Here is a 22581-nt window from a genome sequence, read left to right on the forward strand (position 1 = left end):
TCATTAGAGGGATTTTCCCCATGAGAAACGGGCTAAGATTCCTGAGGAATGCGGCCAGAAGCTGGTGTCTGGCTATGTATCACGTTGGGAGCAAATTATACAGTTCTTCTGTCAGTCATTGTGCATGTGAAAATGTGTCAATTCACTTGCATGTGTCCACAGGCACACACCGCTGGGACTTTTTTGCTGTTGGGACCACTCACTTATTGCGACAAATAACTCAGGAATATGCGAATTGCTTGCGTATCCCCTCACTCACAGTCTCGTCCTATAGATTCTCATATTTTACATATTCACTCCCACCACACTTATTATTAATATTCATTATAACACTAAGAAACCAGAGCGGCAGCTTAAAAACTCCAATGTGACACAGTAAAACTGTTCCGGCATAAAAGGGATACAAATCCTCCATTCTGCTTGACCTAACAGCCGAACATAAATAAATAAAAATGTAGAAAAAGAAAATCACCGCTTGTAGTGTTGAGGTGTGATTTTCTTTTTTTTTTTTTTTTTTTAAACCAGTCTACAATTTCCTGTACATTTACTGACAAATTACACTTCGTACCTTCACAAACAACACTGTCTGCAGCTGAATCGATTTCAGGCTTGACAGGTGCTGGCGGGCTTCTCCACTCTCTCCTGGTGACTTCCTCAGGAGTGACAGACTGGGCCTCACTTCCTTCTTGACTAATGGGTGAGACTTTGGGGGAAGTCTTGGGGGTTTCTGCAGAGGTTTTGTCACTTGAGAGGTCGAGACTAGGCTGAACATGGGATAAAGTGTTTGGTTAGGTGGCGTTTTCAAAACACTAGTGAAGATATTAAAAAAAAAAAAAAAGGTCTCTCTTTACTTTGTAGACACACACCTTGACAGGAATGAGAGGACGTTGTCCCTCGGGTCCTTGCGTCCTTTCTTTCTCCTCACGTTTTCTTTCATTCTGCTCTACTGCTTCCAACCTTCCTGCCTCTGCTGGAAATCAAAACAGTTCTCACAATGAAATTTGAAAAGTAGAGTGTTACAGTTTGTCACACAATGAACACATTTCTAAGAATCAAAGTCACTTGCTGAATGCCGCATGATTGTCCCACGTTCAAAACAAGAAAGAGCAGCTAGGGGTGTGTCGATCTAGTTAGGAGATCCCAACAAATAAAATACAATTGACTCGAAATATTTAATCCCCTCTTGCTCCGCACACATTGTAATATATCACACTGAACCAAAGGGAAGAGAATGTATATTTTATGTAATATTTCTCAAATCCTTCAAGTCCAACCGGTTAACACAACTCTACAGTGTGTTTATTTCTTATCTCAAAAGGTTTTTATTGTTTTAATATTAAGAGAAACAAAGAGCAGACAGGCAACCTGCTTGGACATGGCACATTTCATAAAACAGTACTTACAGTACCTAAACTCTCCTGAAGGTGTCTCTGCCTCATGGCAGCAAGGCTGGGCTTGGTGCTCTGAGGTGGCGGCTCAGGCCTCAGACCACAGGGAGCCCCACTTGCACCTTTGTCACGACACTGAGCATCCTCGTCAGAGTCAGTCTGCAGGCCAGTCAGAGGTACGATCCTCTCCTGCCTGCCGGTCTCCGCCAGCCCGTCTGCCTGCTGCTTGGAGGACGCCTCATGGCCGTTCGTGCGATTGTCTGCCGTGGCCCCCGATATGCCGGTTGACCTGTCGGTAACTTCATCAATCGTTTTGGTGTCACAGGTGCTGCTGGCATCCGATTCCTCAATGTCTGCACCAATGCAACTGTACACCATACTGACCAGGTCTGTGGACTAACCAAGGACAAGAAGACGACAGTGATAGAAAGTAAACAAATACATCAGAATCATCTTTATTTGCCAAGTACGTAAAAAACACACAAGGAATTTGTCGCCGGTAGTTGGAGCCGCTCGAATACGACAACAGTCAATTGACAGAGAATATTTTGAGACATAAAGACATAAAAAACACAGTCACTGAGCAATAAAAGGTTACCAGTAATGTGGTAATGCCGGTACAATTGTATTTATTTATTTTTGTGCAAAAAGATGTAGTGTCCTCTAGCAGTTAGAGCAGTTTGAAATGACTAATAGAACAATAGTCCGGTGCAATGACTATTGTACAAAGGATGCCGAGGCTTCAAGAAATGTATGCAGTTTAAAGTGACTAGTAGTGCGATAATCTGGGACAATGTCGATTCTGCAAATGTTGCAGATGCTACTCAGGCACATAAGTGGCCAGTACTGGTCAACAACTGATATGCAAATAGTGCAGCGTGGCGAGACGACTACAGTGAGTGCATGAGATGTATAATTGGCCTGACAGAAATGTGACAACAAACTCAAGACAAAAAATTGGCAGCATGTTGCAATGGAATTGTAGGTTAGCTGTTTAAGAAGTTAATGGCAAAAGGGAAGAAGCTCTTGGAATGTCTGCTTGTTTTAGTTTGCTTTGATCGGTAGACTCTACCTAAGGGAAGGAGCTGGAAGAGGTGGTGACCAGGATGTGGAGGGTCCAAGAGGATTTCGCATGCACTGGTTTTAGTACTGGCAGTGTGCAAGTCCTCAAGGGTGGCTAGGGGCATAGCGACAAACTTTTCAGCAGGTTTGATTGTCTGTTGCAGTCGGAGTTTGTCCTCTTTTGTAGCAGCACCAAGCTAGACTGTGATGGAAGAACACAGGACTGATTCGATGACCGCTGTGTAGAACTGCCTCAGCAGCTCCTGTGACAGGCCGTGCTTCCTCAGAAGCCGCAGGAAGTACTTCCTCTGCTGGGCCTTTTTGAGGATGAAGTTGATGTTGATCTCCCACATCAGCTCCTGAGAGACTAATTCCCAGGAACTTGAAGGTCTCGACGGTTGGTACATGGCAGTTGGACAGCGTGAGGGCCAGCTGCGGCGAAGGATGCCTCCTGAAGTCCACGATCATCTCTCCAGTCTTGAGGGTGTTCAGCTCCAGGTTGTGTCGGCCGCACCACAGCTCCAGCCACTCCACTTCCCGTCGATACGCAGACTCGTCACAGTCTTTGATGAGGCCAATGACTGTGGTGTCGTCTGAAAACTTCAGGACTTTGACAGCCGGGTACATTGAGGTGCAGTCGTTTATGTAGAGAGAGAAGAGCACCGGAGAGAGGAGACACTCTTGGGGCGTCCCAGTGCTGGTGGTGTCCCCAAGCCTTACCTGCTGTGTCTTGCCTGTCAGGGAGCTGTAAATCCACTGGCGGATGGCAGGCGAGACGCTGAGCTGGAGAAGCTTGGAGGAGAGGAGTTTGGGGATCATGGTGTTCAACGCAGAGCTAAAGTCCACGAACAGGATCCTCGCATAGGTTCCTGCGCCATCGAGATGTTCTAGGATGAAGTGCAGTCCCATGTTGAGTGCGTCATCCGCAGACCTGTTTGTTCAGTAGGCAAACTGCAGGGGGTCTACCAGGGGGCCTGTGACGTCCAGCACGAGGCGCTCAAAGGATTTCATGACCACAGATGTCAGGGTGACAGGCCTGTAGTCATACAGACATATTGCAGGTTTCTTGATGGGATGATGGTGGAGCATTTGAAACAGGATGGTACTTCGCATATTTCCAGAGATCTATTGAAGATCTGTGCGAAGACTGGAGCGAGCCGGTCCGTGCAGACTTTGAGGCAGGATGGGGACACAAGGTCTGGGCCTGCCGCTTTGTTAATCTTTCGTTGTTTGAAGATGTGTCTCGCATCCTGTTCGTGGATGGATGGTCAACGCAGAGGTCAGAAGTGCGATGGTGGTCGGTGGTGCGGCTGGGTGGGTGTGGGTTGTGAAAGTGTCCTTTTCAAATCTGCAGTAGAAGGTGTTCAAGTCGTCGGGTAGTCTTTTATCGTTCTCAGCTTGGGGGGTTGGTCGCTTGTAATTGGTTAGCACTTGTAATGCATGTCAGACTGATTTAGAGTTGTTAGCGGTAAACTGTGTTTCCTAACTTTAGTGCATAGTTTCTCTTTGCAATGTTAATTTATTTAGTCAGCTGGTTTCTACCGCGATTATACAAGGCCCTATCCCCACTTCGATACGCATCCTCTTTAGCCTGGCGAAGTTGCTCAGGTTTGGCAGTGAACTACGGCTTGTTGTTATTGAACGTGCGAAATGACTTTGTTGGTACACACGCCTCTTCACTGAAACTGATATAGGATGTGCCAGTGTCGTTATATTCATCCAGGCTGCCAGCTGAATTTTAAAAGACACTCCAGTCTGTGCAGTCAAGACAGCTTTGAAGTTCTATCTTTGCTTCGTTGGTCCACATTTTCACTGCTTTCACCGTAGGCTTCGCGCATTTAAGTTCTTAAATTCACCTGTTAGTCAAAAATGGACCATTAAGACTGCGCACCTCCTTTAAGTTCAGATCTGCACAGAAAGCTTTTCATGCCTTTTTTTTTTGTTTGCTTTCTAGAAAAAGCCTGATGGTTTGGTGTTCATACTTCCCGACACCTTAAAAAAAAACAAAAAAAAAAAACACCCCAAGCACGATGCTGCTACCAACATACTTCACTGTCGGAATGGTGTTCTTTTGGTCATGAGCAGTGTTGCGTTTGCGTCAACATACCTTTTGGAATTACTGCCAGAAAGTTCAACCCTGCTTTCATCAGACCATAACACATTTTTCCACATGGATTTGGGAGACTGTATGTGTGTGTGTGTGTGGGAAGTGTGATATTTGCTAAATTTAGCCAGGCTTGGATGTCTTTCTTTGTAAAATATAGCTTCCATCTTAGCACACTACCCCATAGGCCAGACATAAAGAAGACGGGAAATTCTTGTTGCATGCACTAAACACCCGGTACTCAACAGAAATTCCTGCAACTAGAATATTGTGTTGGCAGCATCCCTAACCAGTTTTTTTTTCAATTGAGTTGTACAGGTTAAAGGTAACAATAATGGTGGAAAAGGGTTTTAAAATGTGTTATGTTGGTCTCAGTTTTTTTATACCACAAAAACCTGATATTTAGGGGTGTGTAAACGTTTTTTTTTTTTTTTTTATTTCCACTGTAGGTCTAACATTGAGCTACACTTAATTTTTTGTTGTTGTAAGGTCTCCATTGCAGCCACAGTGTGTAATAATGATGGTTTTGGTCCACCATGTACCCTTGGATATTGTGAACATGCAAGGCAGGTTGACTCACATAACAGTAGTAGTAAAATCAAGTTAACATTACTATGTCAACTAGCTGTAATAAAGGGAGCAGGAGTATGGAAGTACTGTATAGCTGGCTCAAATATTGCACATTTTACTAAAGGAAAACAACAATTAAAACTTTATCACAGTCTGCTTTACTGAAAATTTGAAAGATGAGACGTCACTCCTTGCTGAGACTGTACCTGTCGCTGAATGAGGTAGGAGGGGCTGGTGGGCCTCAAGCCTTGCACAGGAACACCCTGTCTGACCCGAGGTGAGGGCATGGTCCCGTTTGCTCCATGCACCGAATTATCTGCTCTCCCAGCATCCTTTGGGTGCTGAATCATCGAGTAGACATTCTCTGAAGTGCTGCTGGAACGGACAAGAACAATAGTTATCGCTAGTCTAAATTTAGTACTTTTATGTTTATGAAGGACTGCACCTAACAGGTGAGCAAAAATGGAAGGTCAACATGTCTCAATTGTTAGTATTCTATCTTAACCTACAGAGTAGATTCATCTTTTTTCACGACCGTATTAATGAATGTATCATGGACCATATTTTATTAATTTTTTTTTATCCTGATGATATACAGTTTAAACTAGATGTTTACATACACTACGGTTTATAAAAATACTATTTCTCAGTATTAGCAGTTAGTAGTTAGGTCAACTAGGATTACAATTTGTTTTTCTGTTTGCTGAATGCCAGAAAAATGAGAGAAAGCCAATTTTTCATTACTTTCTTCAAAGTCAGACGTTTACAGTAAGATGACGAGGACTTTGAACAATTTGGGAAAACCTAGATGAAGGTGTCATTTCTTTGGAAGCTTCGGCTAGGGTTATTGACAACATTTGAGTTAATTAGAGACACACCTGTGGATGTAGTTGAACTAGGCACACCTGAAACATCAATTTGTGTAACATCATGAGAAAGTGATGGGCTACGTTCACACTGCAGGGCATCATGCCCAATTATGATTTTTCATTAAATCCGGTCGTTTTATGTTGTCGGTCACATTCCAAAAACAAATGTGACTTCTACTGTAGACTGTATGAGGCCGTCAAGTCACTGACATATGCACAAAAAGGACATCATATTGCGCATGCGCACAAACACGAGGCCCCATGTGTTTGCAGAATATGGCCCCACGTCTTGGTCTTGTGTATTTGTGGCAATTTGAAGGATTTTGTGCAACTGGAGCCAACATTTTCTTGTATTTATCAGTTTTATTGACTGACTGTTTTCTTCTCCTTCGTACACTGTTGCTTTTTTCCTGCATCTGTTTTGTTGAACAATTGTGACGTCACATTTTGAAGACAAGTCAGACCTGCATGTCCATACTGCACTGTCTATACTTGCATCAGATAAGTATTTGATTGATCCCTACATAGAGTATGAAAGAGGCTGGGGTTGAACATTCAGAAAAATCGGAATGGTACTGTTTACATTGACATGCAAAAAAATCTCGTCACATTGGACAGAAAAATAAAGAAAAAGGAAAAAAAAGTGTAATTGACTTGCAATTTGAACAAAGCCAAAAGAAATCACCTCTTGTTTTACTCAGCCAAGTCTGGTTCATCCTTGGGTGCAATTTCCAGATGCCTTAATGTGCCACGCCATTATACGCACGTATAAACACCATGGGAATGTCCAGCCATCATACCACTCAGGAAGGAAACAGGTTATGTTTCCCAGAGTGACTGAGAGACTCTGCTTTGGTCCGAAATGTGCATATCAACCCAAGAACAAAAGCAAAGGGCCTTGTGAAGATGCTGGCTGAAGCTGCTTAGAGTGTGTCATTACCCACAGGGAAACACAGTACTGTACCAACATGGGCTGAAAGGCCACCCTGCCAGGAAGAAGACATAACTCCAAAACAAACATAAAAAAAAAAAGCCAGATTATAGTTTGCATTTGCAGACAGGGAAAAAGACCTTACGATTTGGAGACATGTCCTGTGGTCTGATGAAATTACAATTTAACTGTTTGGTCATAAGGAGCATCATTATGTTTCGAGGAAAAACAAGGGAGTTTCAAGCCTCAGAACACCATCCCAACTTTGAAATATGGGGGTGGCAGCATCACGTTGTGAAGTTGTTTTGCTATAGGAAGGACTGATGCACTTCACAAAATAGATGGCACCATGAGGAAAGAACATTATGTGGAAATACTGACGTAACATCTCAAGACATCAGCCAAGAAGTTAAAGTTCGGGCACAAATGGATCTTCCAAATGGACAAGGACCCGAAGTGAGAAGCTTGTGGAAGGATATACAAAATGTTTTACACAAGTCATATAGTTTACAGGCAATGGTACCAAATACTGATGAATTGTATACAAACTTCTGACTTGGAACAAAGTAATGAAAAATTGTTTGGAAAAAAATAATTCTCTCATTATTCTGGCATTTAGCAAATAGAAATATTTTGGTAATCACAATTTACCTAAAACGTTTAGTTTGATTTCGTGTCAGTCAGTGGGAGAAAAAAAAAAGGTTCTGTCTTTTTATGTAGTGTACTGTATGTAAACATCTGGTTCCAACTGTAGTCCTCTGCCTGCACATTCAGTCACAATGAAGGATGTGGAGAGAAGACTGCCTTTGGACTGCTAAACATTTAACTGAAATAAAAGACCACAAAACAATGTAACCTGCAAATACTGTACTGTATTGTTCAAGATAACGATACAGTACACCATCAAGCATGCTTCTATGTACTGTTTCTATATCCTTTGTTTAAGTAATTACACTTGCAAAGTGCTTGTGTTTCCCGTTATTGACATTATTAGTCCATCATTCATTGTTATTTCAATTAGCCTACCATAGATGACTCTTTCCGGCCTGCAAGATTTTGTCTACTTTTTGACCACTCCAATTATGCAACTTAAATGCCTGTATCGTTATAAAATCGACACAGGGAACAGTTAGGAGTAGCAATTTGCTTCCATTAAAATATTCATGACACGAAATAACATGCATCCTCGGCAATGGAATAAATTAAGAGTGCTTAGGCAATCAATCAAGGCTTGCGCTGTATAGCACTTACTCTAACTCCTGGTTTGATATGGTAGAATTGCGGTTCTTGCGGAAACCAGAGAAAATCGACAACATGCTGCGTCTCTTTTTCCTCCTCAGTGACTGGGCTTGGTGGATGGATGACAACTGACTGAAGAGCAGAGAAAAACATACAAGGGTCATTTAGAATGTATTCGTGGCTAATTGAAACACAAAACACAGATAAAGACCTTGTCCATCAAAGTGTAATTCACCGTAATTGCCGTGCCGTGCCATGCCGTGGCACACCACTTGAGAATAACCGGTCCAGTCGATATCTTGAAGCAATGCAGGCATAATAAAATTTGATGACCTGGCAGCAACCAGCGGTGAGAGCAATTAGTTCAGGCCCACCTACTTTGTTGAGTTTCGTGCAGTAATATTTTGAACTAAAAACAGCAAACTTTGTTGTAAATATTGCAAATAACTAGAGTGGAATGTTAAATGGAGTGAGGCTCTCACTTGCTGCATTTGTACCTCTGTATGCCCGCAACTTCACTACGTTCAGAGCAGGTGTTGTCAGCTAGAAGATGCATGTCTCCACAATAATGAGTAGGCGAGAGTTACTTTATTTTGTTGCTTGCATTAAAATATGAATTTAAAAGTGAAGACGGTTAGTTTGGAGCCTCAAGTGTTTCCTTTATGTTCCACCATATATGTATATGTATTTTTTTTTTTAAAACAATGTTTTAATTATTTAGAGTGAGAACATAAAAATTTCACAGAGAAAAAAACAAACAAAAAAAAAATGTCTTTTATGTTTTCTATCACAAAAAAAACAAAACAGTTAAGAATTTCCCAAAATGTCCATTTCCCAGTTTTTACTTTTTGGACTCTTAACTCATGCAATCCAAGCCTTCAACTCTTGTTTCCAGAAATGCAATACATACGTGAAACCTCAACCTTAACAACAGTATAACTGTTGCCTGCAGACATTTCATCGCAGTTCTTGTGTTTTCATGTCCCATGTCCCGAACACCTCTGATAAGTTTTTTTTTTTTTTTTTCACAGGACTGTAGACCACTATCATGGTCCCGCTGCTAAATTTGGACCAGGGAGTACAGCAGAGTTCTGGCATCCTTCATCTTAGCTGCTTTCTTCTTGCCTCTACACTAGCAAAGCTTTGATAGTGCCTCAACAGAGTGTTTTCTGCCTGTGAAAAATCTAGCTAATGCAGAGTCAGTTTAACATTGTTACTTATAACATTGTTAATAGCCCAATCAACTCTTAACAGTTTGTTTTACTCAGTTTCTTTTTTCTTTTGGGTTCAGCCAGCCTATCATGTGGTTTATTAGCACCGATTTGATATGGATGTATGTACACGCCCGTCATATTTTTTGATCAGATAAAAATTCTCAAACATTTCCATAATTAAAGCGATGACAATCAGGGGAGAACACTCAACCTCAGTTGATATGTCTGGTTTGGGCCAGTATATTACTGAAAAATGTCCATCTGAGTTTCTGTCACATTTTTTCCTGACAGATGGGAAATTTCTGCCTCAATTTATTTTTGCACGACCGACATGAAAACATTGTCGGGCAGCCTTGAAGTTGTTGCCGGACGGCTGTCCACCATTGAACTGCACATCTGAGTCACAAATGTGTACATACTAATCTGTTCTATTCTGGGTTTAAAACCTTTTTTGAAAAAGCCATCCATACCCAGCTGTAATGTTATAAAATGCACTGCACTGGCATATCACCTTATAATAAAAATATGAGAGTACTTACTTACTTCTGCTATAGTCTTATTGTATAACTAAAAAGTGGAATACATAGTCTGCGATTGGCTGGCAACCAGTTTAGGGTGTACCCCGCCTCCTGCCCGATGACAGCTGGGATAGGCTCCAGCACCCCCGCGACCCTAGTGAGGAGAAGCGGCTCAGAAAATGGATGGATGGATGGATGGAATACATAGTATCCCCACATATAATTTAGGAAGTAGTATTTTACTGATAGAAATAATTATTTTCATAAAACCGGGTACTCTATGTAAAGTGTTACATCTAAATTCTAAGGTCTCTCGAGTTTTTCCAAAAGTTTTATTTATTCATTTTTGTCATTCCAGCACAGGAGTGTACTGCTAATGGCAAAGAGGAAACGTGTGATGATGACCATCAAACTGGAAACAGCGCTAACTGCGATGGACCAGTAGCTATGTGTCATCGAAGGGTCAGAAGATCGATTTCATTTTTATCATATAGCAGTTAACCTCTTTTCCAGTTATTTGCATCCATCCATCCATTTTCTGTACTGTGTTTCTGTTCTTTTTTTAAATTATACTCAGGTAGAAGTAGCTATTGCCCCCGGACTCTTGGTTAGGTATACTAGCACGGTCTTATGTTGTCCCATACAGGATCAGCCAATGTAGTTCTACCACTGCAAACTACAAACTTATTAACATACAGGATACTGTATCTTGTCACATTCAACTCTCTCTGACTAGTTTGTATATTTTACATTGGATCTCAATTTGTGCAGGTTAATGATAACTTTGAGTGGGTTTTCATAAAACTGGCCAAACTACATACATATACATACAGTTAGTTGACATAGTAACTTTAACTTGATCTTACTATATTTTTGGGATGCGGGAGGAAACCGTAGTACCGGGAGAAAACCCACGCAAGCACGGGGAGAACATGCAAACTCCACACAGGGATTTGAACCCCGGTCCTCAGAACTGTGAGACTGATATGCTAACCAGTCGTTCACCGTGCCGCCCAGTTATTTGTATGTGATGTTAAAATGATACTTAAAACCTTGACTGTACAGTTGATACTAATTTTATGATGGTGACTGTTTGACCCTGGAATGGATGAATGATTAACAATTTCCTGGCAAAGTATCATAATAAAATGTCCATTATGTCCCTTGGGAAAACTCGATTCGGAATTTAAATAAATTGAGAGCGTAACAGTAGTATTTTTTTTTATTTTGTATTTTTTTTTTATTGACGCAAACATAACGGACTACGGTATTTAAAAAAAAAAAAAAAACCTTTAGCAACCATAATCAAACTTCAAATGCTAACTTCTAAAGCCATTAAAACAGTCACATGGAATGTATTGTTTCTCTTTTTCTTTGCTTCTGTGCTAAGCAAAATAAAGTGTTGCAAATAAAATTTTGATTGTTGTTTTACCTTTACAATTCTCATTCTAGGTTTAATAATGCTTGCTCATTTTAACGTGGTAAAAAACTTGAACGATCACTACACAAAATGTACACAAGAGCTATTTGAGAACAACATCATAGACAATAAAATAACCTGCTTCAGTATGTGATTTGCAGTCACCGCAGCAATGGTGAAGAAATGATTTTTTTTTTTAATTACTTGTCAGTGTGCCTTTAAATGAGTTTTAAGATGTGATTTACGGCTTGCGTTGCCTAATATCAATTGAGATAGTTAAAGCACCACAGCAAATGCAGTTTCAGAAAAACTACTTGGAGAGCATTATTTAACATTTCTGCTGTGCACATGGGAATAAAAAAGTGAAGAATAAAAAGTTGGAATTTGATAAACGAAAAAAAACTATTTGCGGCTTTCTGACAGACACAAAAATCGTCGGAAGAGAACAGCAGAGTGAGAGGTTTATTTAAGTCGCAGAGCAAACTTGGTAATTTGATCCAAAATTATGACATTTGCTGTTGTTTGGATGCTGTAACGAAAGTGACTGAATGTCAGGTTGTATTGACAAGGGATTTTTGCTTGAAGTTGAGTGTTGTCAGCAGATATCTAATATCTGTGCTAATCAAATACAATAAATAAAAAAAAATGCTGCTACCTGTCAGGGAGAACTCTCTTGCTGTAGAAGTCCGGCAATCCGTCATCCAGCGTATTGACCCCTCCGTTCTCAAAGTAATGCTACAAGCAAAAGAGAAATAACAAGATAACAAATAACCAATAAACCTCGTCAACAACAGTAAAGCTGAAAGGCTTCCATTAGCATAAAAAGAGCAAACAAAATCAAATCCGCTTTTCCAAACAGACTTTAATCAAGGGGGCCTAAGAAAATTTGAAGTGATTTGGAACAAATTTCCAGAGTTGGAAAGTTAGAAGGTGTCTGTGGCAACAACGGCACATGACTCCCATTTCTTGCACAAAAGACTCAGGCAACAGCTACTGAATTCAAAAGGAGCTTAGTCTTAAAAGCGACACTGGCATCTAGACTAAAATTACAGCAGACCCCCGCATACACACGGTTCAGCACCCTCAGATTCATCTATTTGCGGACTAAACATTTTATTTTCCCTTTTTTGGGGGTGGAATCAACCCTGAAAACAATTGTTGGCGGTTTATCACCACTTATTCAAGAATTTCTGGAGTTAAAAAAATAATAATTAAAATCCAATGCGGTTATAACGGGTGTCAATTATTCGCAGATTTTCACAACTCGAGGTCCAGCTCGGTCCCTATCCCCAACAAACAGCGGGGGTCCGCTGTCATGGAAATTTTGCACAAACTAAGCAACCATCGGAACAACATTTTCTTACCTTAAGAATATGTGGAAAGAGAGACTGTACAGATGTAGATCACATATAGCTCAGATTGAAAGCACTCAGTAGTTTAGAATCAGTTCAACATCATTTAACACCACACAGTATATTGATGATGATGCAAAATTCCCCTTCAGAAATTCTGCAAGAAGCTCAGGGCAAAGCTGTCTCCAACTCAATGAAGCTCAAGAAAGTTTTAGAGGTCACCGCCATGTCATTTGCCATGAACTCACAGATTCTGGGGGAAGGTGCACTGCTCTGTGTCTCCGTGGAGGACGGGGCCTTACGTGCGTCATATGGCGCAAGGGCGAGCCGTTGGTGGGAAGGGTGGACAGGCACTCCCATGATGCCGAGTGGGAAAGATGTGCGGAGGGTGTGGGGGAGGAACTGGGCTCGTCTCCGAGACCTATAACAGAGTGAATTTGGAGCAAAACTGATTGTTGTCAAGCTCTAGGTTTCCCATTCCATTTCTATTAAATGAATTCTATAAGTCATGACATGATTTTCTAAAATCAAGAAAGATCCAAAGAAGGCCCTTGGGTAAAAGACTCACTTGGTCTGGTGGAGACGGGACGGATTCTTCTGGTTCTGGAGCTCCGCTTCTTTATCGCCATCGTGTCCTTTAGGCAAGGAATTGCGTCATGAGTTTGCAGTGCATTTATAATAGTTACTAAAACCTTAATGGCGCATAACACAAGTCAGTCATGTTTGGTCACAATTAATACGGAATATATTACAGTTATGTGCTTTTGGACTGAATTCATTGCTTATTAGGGAGAAATGGCTGATATCAAAATGTAAAAATCAAAACATAGACCAGGGCAAGGTCATTTAATATGAACCAAAAAGTAGCATGCTAAGAATGACGACTAATATAAATATTTTTTGGGTAATTTCATTCACAGTTCAAAACTGCTGTCAGTCAAAACTTACAATTTTTACAATACATGCAATTAATATATATATTAGCATGTATAAACATAAGGAAACCCTTGGTTCAAACCAATATTCTTGCAGCGATGCAGCTGTTCCAAACTGACAAACAAAGACTATATTGACTAATTGCTCTGTAGTATCATTGTAAATTGTAGATGGAGCTTGTGTGTATTCAATCTATTTAGATTCTGCAGGTGTAACTAACAGTCTTCCAGAAGTGTGAAAAATAGCTGTAAAATCCTAGATGTTCCGAATTCCAAGTTCCTTAGATTTCAAACATACTTTTTTATCACTGTAATCAATTTATGGTACACTTACTATTCCCAGGTTGACACCCACGTCTTCATCCGGGAATTCCAGAGACGCCGCGATTCTGGACTGTCTGACTGTATGTCGTCCCATCTCCACATCATCCCAACGCTTCGTCTGAGACACCTCCCGCAGCTGATGAACATAAGTTTTAAGTCCCGCAGTTTTACCCCATTGCAAACTACAAACATAATATTAAACATTAAATATAAAATCATCTGTGACAATGTCACAGACTAATAATTGTAGGCAGTAATATCTTGGTGGATGATGTAATTTTGAACTAGTGTCGCTAATATTGGCAATTGAGTACAGTATACAGCATGGGTGTCAAACTCATTTTTGTCTCAGGCCGCAGTGTAGTTATGATTTCCCTCAGCGGGCCGTTAGCAGCCATATAAATGCAACCATATAAATGTTTACCACCAAATCATATTATTACCATTACACAACAAATTGAGGGATAACTACTTTTGAAATCAGAAGACAAGGATAATAGTTTCTTCAAGTATTGTTTAAGTTACTGTCGAAGAAGGGTTTGGTAACTCAACATTATTGTATCTCAACATTATTGTTTATTATAATGACAATTTGGAATTTGGGTACAGATTTTAGCAAAAATCACGGAAGTTGACGAGCATGATTTGCTTTCCCGGGCCACAATAAAATAATGTGGCGGGCCGCATCTGGCCCCCGGGCCTTGAGTTTGATAGCTATGGTATACAGTATGCATTTGGACTTGTATGGCTTTTTGAGACACAACAACTTCCTTAATAGAGCACTTTAAATAGAATAGAAAGCCTTTATTGTCATTGTATGGTGCACATACAACAAAATTGATTATATTAAAACACAACACAACAAATAAAAAAATAATAACCATGACAAGCATATACTACTTGCAGGAACCATGTGCTCGCGGCTCAAGTTTTTTGATCACCGTGACGGGAGCTTCGTGATGGGAGCGGCTGGTTTGGCCGGCCGGAGCTAAGCAGCACAGAGCGGAGAGGGAGACGGAGCTTCGCCGACTCTTGTATTAGTTGTGATTAGTTTTACGAATGAATCGGTCCTAAATCGAGTTCATTTGCAAATGCGACAAAAAAACAAAAACTAAAAAATATATAATGCCGCGTCAGAATTTGCGGATTCGAAAGCAAACAAATCAAAGAGCAACATACTACGACAAGGTGCTCCCCGTCGTATTTACGCCCACCATTTTGACTTCCTGTGAATGCGGTTATGCATAGTTCTACAGCAGCTTCCAAGTCCTGTAGTTTATCATGAATCACAGATGCACGTAGCAGTCTCCCGCGAGACGATAATCTCTAGGGAACGAGGCGTCCGACTTCCCTTTCCCGACAGCGACACAGATTTTCATGACTCTGATCGCTGCAGGTGACTTGGATAAAGTTATGCAAGCCAACTACTGCGAACTAGCAGCTACTGTATGTTACTGTATGTTGCCAGCCAGCGTGGCTTTACACAGGCGCAAAACAGAGCACGGCCACGATGTGGCGAGCGATCATGATTAAAGTAAGCCATTTTAAACTCTTTCCCACAGCCCAAAAACATGCACGGTAAATTGAGCAATTGCCCATAGGTGTGAATGTGAGTATGAATGGTTGTTCATCTATATGTGACCTGCGGATGACTGGGAAACAGTCAAGGATATACCCCGCCTCTCATCCAAAGTCAGGTGGGATAGATGCCAGCTCACCCGTGACCCTGTTGATGACAAGCGCTATAGAAAATGGATGGCGTTTACTGGGGTGTCACAGCAAAGAAAGATATATAGGTAAAAGATCCTTTTACAACCTCAAAGTACACCTGGCTAGATAAGCTCCTTCGCTCATGTTGTGTATTGAGCAGACAGTATTTTTGTGTGATTACATTTGGATAACCTTCACACTGAAAGAGCACACTAATACTTTACTTTCCCGACTCGCTGGGAAATAAAAATAGCAAGGTTAACTGCCAATTCCAAAACGGTGAATTGAAAGGATTACCGTAATTTCTTATGTATAATACCCAGCCATGTATATAATACGCACCCCCAAAGTTGACCTCAAAAGTCTGGAAAACCCTTGAACCTATGTATAATGCATTTTTACAACGCATGATTTTAATTCTACCTATATGATCAAAACGAAGTATTATCTGTATTTTGTTAGTTTTTTTTCCCCAAAGAATTATTCTGAAGTTAAGCACTTGGTTTGAACACATAATCCTTTTTTAAATTTACTTGCTCTTATTTTGAAATTCACAGTCCTACTTTTATTTAGTAAATAAGAAAACACACAGTTGTGCTCATATGTTTGATTACCCATGCAGAATTTGTAAGATGGGTATAATTCTTTAAAGAAAACATGAAGGACCAGGCAAAACACATTTAATTTTATTTTAATGGGATTCAAATTCAACGGTCAAGCATTTCAGAAAAGCATTATCATTAAAGAAAACATAACCAAAAATAAATTAATGATGGTGGTTGTTCAGCCATCAATCATATTTAAAAAAAATAAATAAAAAAAATTCACAAATTCTGCCAGGGTATGTAAACTTATGAGCACAACTGTACATATATGCAGTCATACGTAACCCTGTCATATTGGAATTAAAGTAGAGGCTACACTTTTTTTGTTTTTTTTATATATAACCACTAGGTGGCGGTCGCACTTTGGAATGAAAGTGTACTGCTTTTTCATAACCACTAGATGGTGGCATACATTTATAAAATGTGAAAGTTTTTTTCCATTTGCCCCTATACCTATGTATAATGCGAACTATTGACTTTTGACAATTTTTTTTTTGGGGGGGGGGGGGGAATGCACATTATACATGAGAAATTACGGTATTTGTGGTTCCTGGTCTCCTAAAGTTTACTCAAATATGGCTTCTATATAAATAAATAAAATAAACCTCTATTAAATTTGTGATAGCTAGAGGTATAGTCTGGAGGACGGTCAATAGTGGAACATACATTAGAAAGCTGGGATAGGCTCCAGCACGCCCGCGACCCTAGTGAGGCTAAGCGGTACGCAAAATGGATGAATGGATGGATGGATGCTACATCATGACTATTACAGTATTTTTAGTTATCGCTAACACAATATGTTGCTGCAAATGCTTTTTGCAGTAACCTTCTTGCTTGTTTGTCACAATGGCAGTTGGCGCTAACTGGACATGCCTCATCGATTGACAGCAGAATGACTACAAAATATGTGCATGTTTTAATAAACGAGAACGCTAGGCCATCTATCTCTTTTAAAAACAACTTTTTCTACTGCAGCTCTGTAGGGCAATCAATAGATGTGTTATTGTTTAGACTCAAGAATAATTCTTACACTCACATTGCTTCTTAAGTGTATTCGTTGGTGCAATACTGTGAAGATTGATTGGACCTCTTTGAGTGCAGAAGTCCTGAATAATCCGTCAAGTTTATTGCATTGTTAAAAAAATGTTGCAAGTGTTGTTGTATAATGCAAGTTAAATATATTTGGTCTATTGGATTTCAATGTCACGTTTTATTTCACCCCAAAAATGAGGTAAATTCATTGGCATGAGCAGGAAAAATCCAGCAATGCAGTTTTGATTCTTAAAAAAAATGTTGATCATGGGGTAATTAACTAACTTGATCTAGAGGTTAAAATGAACACAGTTTTATGTAATAGTAGGAGTAGAGTTACAATACATTTTATCATAATTCAGTCCCAAATAGTATTCTAGGTTAATAGGTTAAGTAAACTGGAAGAAAGTGAATTTTGGCTCAGGACGATTCTGAACGAACAAATTATGTTTGCTGTAAATACTGCAATGACGTACAGGATAGAAACAGTAAACTTTGGTACCTTGAAGCTGGACTGACTATTTCCATAGGTTGCTTTCACAAACTAGCTGGTCAAATTATTATAAAACTACAACATATGGTGATCCAACATTACTTACTAGAGCTCTACAAAGAAGTCATGCAGAAAAGGGGTATTACCAGTACCAGTGTTTTATGGGTCGTGTAGAGTTCTTGTAGAATCTGATCCACGATGGAGTTTGTTAAATAGGACACTACGGACAACTTCACCTCCCTGAGACAGAGAAGGGGTGAAATTGTGCGGGTAGCTCACATTCTTTTGGTCACAACTTTTTTTCCTAGTGCTTATTCTTACTCGAGGGCTTTGTTGATATCCTCAGATGCTCGTTCCATGAGGGCACTGCGTATGGCAGAGCGAGGGATCGAAACCTGCTCAGAGATGGATGAGAGATGTGGGCTGAGTCTCTCAGCAGCTGAGCAGGACATAGGACACAGCTCCCGGCACAGAGACACCATTGAGTCCACGACCACCTGTAAACAAATCATGCATTAGGGACTTTACGTTTCCAGTGTGACCATTTTTTCGGTAATGCAACAGCAAGCTAACAATTCTCATATTCACTATTTACAATCATCATTCAAAATTAACTGTCCTCACCTCACAACTAAGATGTGCATGAATTCATAACATCTGCTGTACTTGTTAAAAAAATTAAATAAATAAAAAATCACTAAACATCAACGCTAACTTTGAGCGTGACAACAACTTTGAAATGAATAGCAAAAAATAAATTTGTTTGAAATTAGTTGAAATTTGAAGAAACAATTACTCTGAATACCCGTTAGGGTGAACAATATTCCTATTATAAATCCCAATGGGAACAGAATGGAAGTAAATACGTGGTTTAGGATTTAAATGCAGAGCCATATGATTGAAGGTATTTTTAAATACAACTAGTTATATTATAAATGACACATTTGCTAGTTTATGTCTTTTATGGCGACAGAGTCGCACCCAGCCTACCTGAAGCTCTTTGTCAGCAGCCCTTGCTAGCTCCCCGGCCAGAGTATCCAGTCGTTGTCTGACTGGGCCATCCACTGACAACACATGAGCCAGCTCACATAGGGAAGGATACAGCTGAGAGAGAGGAGGTGAGATTCAATAACGGCTAAAAACAAAATCTATGAGGGCAGGACAGGTGCAGATTTTAAAATCGAATACAACTCAGTCGGATACAATTTGGTCGTATATCAGACATGCAAACACCAGAGGCATGAAAAAGGTGAAAAAAAATACAATAACATTTTTTTAAAAAAACATTGTAGGGGAGATCTGGATTTTAACATAAATTAAGCAATCTGGAAGACGCTGAAGAGTACAATAAAGCAAAAAAAAAAATATTTTAATTCTTCACGCAGAAAAACTTATTTACACCGCTGAAGTACATGTTGATGCACAAATTTAAGATTAAAATTAAATTTGCCTCATTTGTTTGCTTTTTTGTTTTGGCCTCCAACAAGAGGCAGGCCCATCTCCACCTGCACTTGATGGCTGCTTCAAGCTGTGCCACATGAATAGCATCTTCCTCTTTGAGCACTCTCATTCTGGGAAAGAATGGACTAAAATCATTGGTTGTTTCACTTCACTAGGTGAGGGACCAGACAAAGCACAGCTCCAACAACCTCTATGAAGATGAAAAATTCAAGAAGATGTTTTCCCTTGCCCGGACGCGGGTCACCGGGGCCCCCCTCTGGAGCCAGGCCTGGAGGTGGGGCTCGAAGGCGAGTGCCTGACTGTTGTCTGTGCCTATGCACCAAACAGCAGTTCAGAGTACCCACCTTTTTTGGAGTCCTTAGAGGGGGTGCTGGAGAGCGCTCCCGCTGGGGGACTTCAATGCTCACGTGGCCAATGACAGTGAGACCTGTAAGGGCGTGATTCCGAGGAACGGCCACTCTGTTATTGGATTGTCATGGATTGTCCATAACAAACACCATGTTCAAGCATAAGGGTGTCCACACGTGCACTTGGCACCAGGACACCCTAGGTCGCAGTTCGATGATCGACTTTGTGGTCGTGTCATCGGACTTGCGGCCGCATGTCTTGGAGACTCGGGGGAAGAGAGGGGCGCAGCTGTCAACTGATCACCACCTGGTGGTGAGTTAGCGCCGTTGATGGGGGAAGATGCCTGTCCGACGTGGCAGGCCCAAACATATTGTGAGGGTCTGCTGGGAACGTCTGGCAGAATTCCCTGTCAGAAGGAGTTTCAACTCCCACCTCAGACAGAACTTTGCTCACGTTCCGGGGAAAGGCGGGGGACATCGAGTCCAAGTGGACCATCTTCTGCGCCGCCATTGCTGAGGCGGCCGACCGGAGCTGTGGCCATAAGGTGATCGGTGCCTGTCGTGGTGGCAATCCCCAAACCCGTTGGTGGACACCAACAGTGAGGGATGCCGTCAAACTGAAGAAGGAGTCCTATCGGGCTTTTTTTGGGCTGTGGGACTCCTGAGGCAGCTGATGGGTACCGGTTGGCCAAGCGGAATCCAGCTTTGGTGATCACTGAAGCAAAACTCGGGCAAGGGAGGAGTTCGGTAAGGCGATGGAAAAAGACTTCCGGATGGCTTCGAGGTAATTCTGGTCCACCATCCGGCGTCTCAGGAGGGGGAAGCAGTGCACCATCAACACTGTGTATAGTGGGGATGGGGCGCTGCGTACATCGACTCGGGACGTTGTGAGTCGGTGGGGAGAATACTTCGAAGACCTCCTCAATGCGATGAGATTCACCCGGAGTTCCTAAAGGCTCTGGATGTTGTGGGGCTGTAGTGGTTGACATACCACTGCAACATTGCGTGGACATTGGGGACAGTGCCTCTGGATTGGCAGTCTGGGGTGGTGCTCCCCCTTTATAAGAAAGGGGACCGGAGGGTGTGTTCCAACAACAGGCGGATCACACTCCTCAGCCTCCCTGGTAAGGTGTGTTTAGGGGTGCTGGAGAAGAGGGCCCGTCGGGAAGTCAAATCTCAGATTCAGGAAGAGCAGTGTGGTTTTCGTCCTGGCCGTAGAACAGTGGACCAGCTCTACCTTCTCGGCAGGGTCCTCGAGGGTGCATGGGAATTCACCCAACCAGTCTACATGTGGACTTGGAGAAGGCGTCCGACCATGTCACTCGGGAGTCCTGTGGGGTGTGTTTCGGGACTATGGGGTACGGAACCCCCTGATACGGGCTGTTCGGTACCTGTACGACCGGTGTCAGAGTTTGGTCCGCATTGCCGGTAGTAAGTCGGACTCATTTCCAGTGAGGGTTGGACTCCGCCAAGGCTCCCCTTTGTCACCGATTTTGTTCAGAACTTTTATGGACAGAAATAGCAGTAGCAGCAGTAATACTGCTCTGCATTTATTTAGACTTCAGCATTTCATAAATTTAACAATGTATTACTGCAGCTTCCATGACTTTGTTGTTAAAATTTTGTTGTCCAAGGTGGTTGTTATTAATGTGGGAGGAACAAAAGCATTGATCATACGACACATCCAGGTTGGCAATGTGTGCCCGTGCATGAGCAGGCCCACCTCCTCCAACCGTGCTGGGGCCAAGGAAGTTTATCACACTTCAAGCCCACATCGGCGTGCTCAATCTAGTTAAACAACCTAGGTTTTAGGTGTCAAACTGCCCCAGCACGATACAGATGGGCTAGTGTAAGTGCATCCTGGGGCTATCAAACACTTTTAATAGGGGTGGGCCAAAGGGAAAGGGGCTTCAAATTGAATGATGCTCTTGTTCCACTCACAGCTCTGGAGTTTCTGGCTTCCTTGAGGATCTGCCTGGCTGTTTGGACCTCCTCTGCTTCCTCAGAGCCTTTCAGGACACTAATCTGCTGTTGCACCCGCACGCACAAACGTTCCATCACCTACACAGACGCGCACACACGCACAAACATATATATATATATATATATATATATATATATATATATATATATATATTAAGAAACACATGGGCATTGATTTAGATGTCTATTGTCCTCTGAAACCCAACTTACATTTAGAGCTGTGTACAAAAAGACAGACACAAAAACAGACCTGTTCAGCTGTATTGGTGACGAGGCCCAGGTGCAGTCTAAGAGCTTGCTTCTGAGAGAAACGCTGCGTCTGGTTGTTTCTGAGCAGGGCACGTTGGATCTATCATAAACCACACACACAAACAAACACAGGGAGGCTAGCAGGTGTTTACAGAGCATAGCTTATGACTGGGTGGTGGGGAAAAAAAGGCAATTTTTATGGTAATAAGGAGACTGAGGAGGACTTTGAGCCTTGCAAATTAGCTGGATGCCTTTCCTCAGGTGGAAATGCTGTCTAATGATATTATGTAATCACAGCTGGAATAAAGCGTTTAAAGACTCCCGCCAAATGATAACCCTAACCTAAATCTAAATAATGGCAAAATATACTGTGCATTTTGAGTCTTGCTAAAGAAAAGATTGTCTCAAAGAATATTTTCAAACATTGTTTTCATTGCATTCAAGCCTGTGGTGGATGAGATGTGGTTGGAATGACAACAAAACAAATCACTGCAACAAAAAATTTATCAGCTGCAACAACATTTGTATGCAAGATGGCTTGGTTTAGCAGTAGTATCGTGTGTCCACAGTTAGATGACACTGTTGTGTTAGCAAATTGTAACAAGTTGAGTTGATCTGAATAATGAAGAAATGGAAAATAACGGTTACTGCTTAATGCCATTTACTTTGAAATTAGAAAGCAGCCACATTACAGACACGCAATAATGAATGTTGTTTAATTTATCCTGTTATGCGTTGTCTGAAGTAGCAAAAGAGACCGGACCCAAAAACTGTG

The 22581-nt window shown here is 41.4% G+C and overlaps 1 protein-coding gene across 12 annotated transcripts in view; it reads right to left on the minus strand.

Moving 5' to 3' along the window:
• The window catches only part of carmil3 (capping protein regulator and myosin 1 linker 3), a 90783-nt gene that overhangs the window by 4099 nt on the left and 64103 nt on the right, over positions 1-22581 (minus strand). For 5 of the 12 annotated variants that reach the window (XM_061797792.1, XM_061797791.1, XM_061797790.1 and 2 more), the window contains 14 exons: positions 21808-21906; positions 21516-21635; positions 18757-18870; positions 18088-18263; positions 17913-18006; positions 13937-14062; positions 13236-13302; positions 12916-13088; positions 11971-12050; positions 8176-8295; positions 5331-5499; positions 1409-1784; positions 867-970; positions 569-764 (listed from right to left, as the gene is read on the minus strand). In XM_061797792.1, the coding sequence (XP_061653776.1) occupies positions 569-764; positions 867-970; positions 1409-1784; positions 5331-5499; positions 8176-8295; positions 11971-12050; positions 12916-13088; positions 13236-13302; positions 13937-14062; positions 17913-18006; positions 18088-18263; positions 18757-18870; positions 21516-21635; positions 21808-21906 (2014 nt within the window). Of the gene's footprint in view, positions 1-565; positions 765-866; positions 971-1403; positions 1785-5330; positions 5500-8175; positions 8296-11970; positions 12051-12915; positions 13089-13235; positions 13303-13936; positions 14063-17912; positions 18007-18087; positions 18264-18756; positions 18871-21515; positions 21636-21807; positions 21907-22581 lie in introns of those variants that run through there. The other 7 variants (XM_061797788.1, XM_061797787.1, XM_061797789.1 and 4 more) reach the window with 7 other exon arrangements.

Source organism: Phyllopteryx taeniolatus, chromosome 14 (assembly GCF_024500385.1).
Source record: "Phyllopteryx taeniolatus isolate TA_2022b chromosome 14, UOR_Ptae_1.2, whole genome shotgun sequence".
In the NCBI taxonomy this organism is placed as follows: Eukaryota; Metazoa; Chordata; class Actinopteri; order Syngnathiformes; family Syngnathidae; genus Phyllopteryx; species Phyllopteryx taeniolatus.